General features: G+C 43.8%; 1 protein-coding gene across 6 annotated transcripts in view; it reads left to right on the forward strand.

The window, feature by feature from the left end:
- ptprn2 (protein tyrosine phosphatase receptor type N2) overlaps positions 1–5000 on the forward strand; it is a 174130-nt gene that overhangs the window by 54939 nt on the left and 114191 nt on the right. For all 6 annotated transcript variants that reach the window (XR_014533829.1, XR_014533830.1, XR_014533831.1 and 3 more), the window contains exon 11: positions 4703–4782. Coding sequence is in view for 2 of the 6 variants with exons in the window: in XM_083542655.1 (XP_083398781.1) it covers positions 4703–4782 (80 nt within the window). In the remaining 4 variants the exon portion in view is untranslated. The remainder of the gene's footprint in view (positions 1–4702; positions 4783–5000) is intronic.

Here is a 5000-nt window from a genome sequence, read left to right on the forward strand (position 1 = left end):
TACCACGGCTGCCTTTTGCTTTTGATCAAGCCGCCTGCACTGACAGCATTCTTCAGAGAGGTCTACATTAAAAGAATCGGCAATTACATCCCCGCTGCCGGAGGCTCCCCTCTGAGATCCGCACTGTCATTCTTGACCTATTGCCAGACAGACAGATACAAAGTAGAACGTCTTAATTAAATCAGAGGAGGATTATGAAGGGACAGAGTAGGGGCCTTGCACGATTCTAAAAGAACTGGGGCTAAAATCTTGGGTCATTTTTGTGCCCTAAAAACAGTAATAGGAGAGAAGTGAAGAAGCCCAGGGGGTGAAGCACTTCTCCAGGATAACTGTGAAACTTCTGCAAGATTAGAGACGATTAGATTAGTGGGTTAATGTAATGTAGCAGTGATGCTAGGTGTGAGCTGGCAGATTCTAAGGTAGGAGGTATTGAGATTCGATAGGTTGAGGAGGTTCCAGGTGATATATTTTTATGTACAAAAGTGTTGGGTTCGTTAGGAAGAAATGGGTTGGCATATGCGGTCGAAAAAGCTCTGTGGTAAACTGAGGTTTTCTGGTGATATCTATTTGGTTTTAGGCAGAATCAGCAGACTGGTACCGGTGGATCTGAGAGGGGGAGAACGGGTGTAGGTCTCAGGAACTCTGAGAAGAATTAAAGGATTTGATAATTTGTTGGACAAGTAGCCAGGGTTGCTTTCGGAGTATGGGTTACCGTTTGGAAGGTTGGGGGTTCATGCTGCCATTCTTGGGGCCCTTAACCCTCTGTGCTCCAGGGGTGAAGTTTCATGGCTGACTCTGTGCTCTGACCCCAGCTTCCTAACATTGTTGGGATATGTGTAGAAATAATTTCACTGTGCTGTAAAGTACATGTGGTAATTCTAAAGCACTTTTACCTTTTTGACGGTGGTAGCTCAGTGGTTAAGGCATTGGACTCTGGATCTGAAGGTCACAAGTTCAAATCACAGCCACACCAAGCTGTCACTTCTGGATCCCTGATCAGTTAGCAAATGTCATAAATGTAGGACAAAAACCTACCGTTCACATAAAAGGTACATCTGGATTTGATCCATCATCTTCACCTCACCTTTCTCTACTTTCAGTCCATCGAGCTAACATAGAAAGGAGGTGGGAGCTCACTGTTAAACTTGAATTCAAATTCCAGCAATACAAAGCTGCCACTGGCCCTTGAGCAAGGCTCTTACTCCCCAAATGCTCAGTTATAAGTCTACCATCTCTTACAAATACAGACGAGTACAGATCTTTGTTCTGGAGGGTTTTAACCATAAAAATTTTGTGAAGAAATGATAAAGTGCCTGCATTCTGTACCATACCCCATGTGGCATAATGAAGAATATTTTGAAGCAATGAAAGAGAAAGTCCAGGCTTGATGTAGGGGGTTCATATGTTGTCCAACCAGCTGGGGGAGTAATGTACCCACTTAAGCAAGCACACACACACACACACACACATATACACACATATACATTCACACAGATGACTGTTTTAGCATCTCCCACACACTTTTTATACACACAGGAGCAAACACTTTCCTTCCACCGACATCCTCTCCCGCTCGGCAATATTGCCAAAGCAATTACAAGGTGCTAACACCTATAAGAGAAACGCTAATAATGCCGCTAATAATAACAAAGCATGTACGACAAGAACAATTGCTGCCCCCCCCCCCCCCCCACACACACACACACACACACAAAAAACCCAGACACACGGCTGTTTTGTTCTCGTTCAGCGTTAGCGCGCCGTATGAAGCCTGGGATGTGACATTTCACAGGTTCACGAGGTTATCTCTGAGGATGAGCGGGAGAGTGCTGTATACGTGCGCTTCCCAGGCAAGCGTTTCGTAATCCTGATGCATCGTTGTGAATAGCGAACAAGACTAGGCCATGCTAGCACAAGAAGAGTGCTAGACTCTTAAGAAAAAAAAAAAGGGGTTATGGTTGGTTTGAGCTAAAATAAGTTTGCAGTGGTCAGTGGATGCATTTGCTAAATCCAAAGAGATTCAAGCTTGCTAGGCTAAGGCATATCATCTTTAGGAATCCGAGCCTAACATTGGGGCACTGGATGGTTACTGGGCAGATCCAGCAGATTGGTGGAGTTTAGAGTGATTTAAAGGCCAATGGATAGATTAGTAGTGTAGACAAGGCTATCCTAGCAAACTTTAAGCTCAGATACACCGCTAACAAAGACTATTAATTCTGCAGCCAATCAGAGAATATAATATATATAGCCATATAGAAGCAATCATGGATAGTGTTGGTCAGTATATTTGAAGGCCAGACCAACTTTACAGCATTTGGAAAAAGCCCTTAGTTGAGGGGGGAGTGCCTTGCACAAGGGCTCAGCAGTGGCACCTTGGTGGTGAATTGACCTCATGATCTTTTGATTCAAAGTCCAACGTCTTAACCACTGTGTAATGGTCCACCAGTGTGGATCTGTCCCAGGAATCTACCTCTTCTACCTCTGCTTTCAATATTCTGGTTGATACCATTAAGTGCCAATAGAACTAATTTGGCAACACGATGGTATCTCTACTATGATGGACACCATTAGAGATCATTTGGACACCGTTAGTTACAATTTTTGGCATTAAATTTTGGATCAAAAGGTCATGAGTTGAAATCCCAGCACCACCAAGCTACCACTTCTGGGTTCTCAAGCAAAGGTCTTATCCCTGAACTGCTCAGTAGTAAGTTGTAAGCCAAATGCCATAACTGTGAATTTTATGCTAATGATTTAATAATGTTTAAAATTTTTCCTTACATTACATTTTCATAATGGTGGTTAAGGCACTGGGTTACTGATCATAAAATTAGGGGGTTCTAGCACCAACAAGCTGCCTCATTTGGGCCCTTGAGCAAGGCACTGAACCCTATTTTTGCCAGGGGTGCAGTAGCATGAATGAACCTGTGCTCTGACCCCAGCTTCCTGACCAGCTGGGAGATGTGATTTAAAGTCCAGACCAATTTCGATTACATTCACAACATTTGGCAAATGTTATTAGTTGAGGGTTAAGGGTCAAGAACCCAGCAGTGGCAGCTTGGTGGGGCTGGGAATTGGCCATGTAACCTTCCGGTACAAAGTCCAATGTCTTAACCAAGCTTTTGGGCAAACTGGGATATGTGAAAACTGGGCAGGTGGTCGCTCAGTGGTTAAGCCTTTGGGTTTACTGATCGGATGGTCAGGGGTTCAAGTCCCAGTATTGCACAGCTGCCACTTTTGGGGTCCTTGAGCAAGGCTCTTAACCCTCTGTGCTCCGGGGGCACTGTAACATGGCTGACCCTGTACTCTGACCCCAGCTTCCAAACATCACTCGGGTATGTGACATGTGACAAGCATAAAGTCTCTTTCTTTCTTAGCATCTGATGGTTTAAAATGTTTTTAAATAAAAAGAAGAGCGAAGTTAGGAATGGATAGATTAGCACCTGCTAACAAAAAGCCAGGAGGTGCTAAAATGTGGTGAATGACATAAAGTCTATTTAGAAAATGTTGAGAAAATCAGACAACTACAGCTAGTGATAATTCTAGCTTTTTGAGGTGATTAATCAGATTGAGTCACAACAACTAGCATAAAGATAGTTAATAAAAAGGGAGAAAAACAGACTAGCAAAGGACCAGTGTAGGCTAATATAGAGCTAGCAATGGCGTGTTAGTAAACGTTAATGATTTTATGAACATGTGAAAATATTGTATATACTTTCAAAGTTATATAGTTTAGCATAGAAATGAGCGTAGGACCAACTGGACTTAGCATCGGAGTAGGTAATGATATGGCGGACAAGTGAATGTGTGTTAGCAAAGACATGGCTAAGCTAAGAGAGGCTAGCTCTGGACTGTGTAGGCTGGAGGTGTGTGTAGGTGAAAGTGCGATAGGATGAGTGAATGCTTCAAATAAGCTAAAAAAATGTCAGGTGTGTGTGTTTGTGTTTGTGTGTGTGTGTGTGTGTGTGTGTGTGTGTGTGTGTGTGTGTGTGTGTCGGGACCCAGCCGTCAAGTCGTGGGCATGAAGGCGAGTGAATTTTATTCGTGTCCCTGCAGGAATCGTATGAAAGTGTGGGTTGACTTTTATTACTTACAGTAGGAACTTCAGGATGTCTCCGGCGTTGTGTTTCCTGTGAGGAGACGAGGTGAGACGAGACGAGACGAGGAAGGGGGCGGGGTCAGGCTACCTTCCCCCCATGAGAATAAGTTTAAGTGTAGACTTTACAAGAAAGTGTTCAGTGTGTGAGTCAGGAGGCTGAAAGGTTTCTCCTCTCACCTCCCGCAGACGTGCGAATGGGATTTTCTTTAGTGATAGACCCGTTCCCTAGTCTCTCTCTCTCTCTCTCTCTCTCTCTCGCTCTTTCTCGCTCTCTCTCTCTCTCTCCCTCTGTCATTATTTCTCTCTTGCTTTACTCCCCTATCTTGACTTTCAATACGGCAATTGAACGCTGCTTCAATCTTTCTTTCTTTCTTTCTTTCTTTCTTTCTTTCTTTCTTTCTTTCTTTCTTTCTTTCTTTCTTTCTTTCTTTCTTTCTTTCTTTCTTTCTTTCTTTCTTTCTTTCTTTCTTATATCTCTGTATTCTCCATCTCTCAGCTCATAAACCACACACACACACACACACACACACACACACACACACACACACACACACACACACACACTTCAGGAATCAAGAGCATTTTGTTCTGTGTTTTGCTCAGGGTTCTTGGTCCTGCAGTAACATTCAGATTGAAGCCCAACGCTGGGAACATCACCACAGGCCTGCTGGCTCGAGTGGCAGGTACACACACACACACACACACACACACACACACACACACACACACACAGACAGGCAACACATTTTGAAACTGATGCTACGTAATAAACACATGGTGGGTGATAATCTTTGATAAAACTCTCATCAGGCACACACACCTGAATGATTCTGAAACTTTACTCTTCGTGCGCGTGTGTGTGCGCGCGTGTGCGTGTGTGTGTAAGGCTCTCGTGCAGTGT

Source organism: Silurus aristotelis (assembly GCF_946808225.1).
Source record: "Silurus aristotelis genome assembly, chromosome: 5".
Lineage (NCBI taxonomy): Eukaryota > Metazoa > Chordata > Actinopteri > Siluriformes > Siluridae > Silurus > Silurus aristotelis.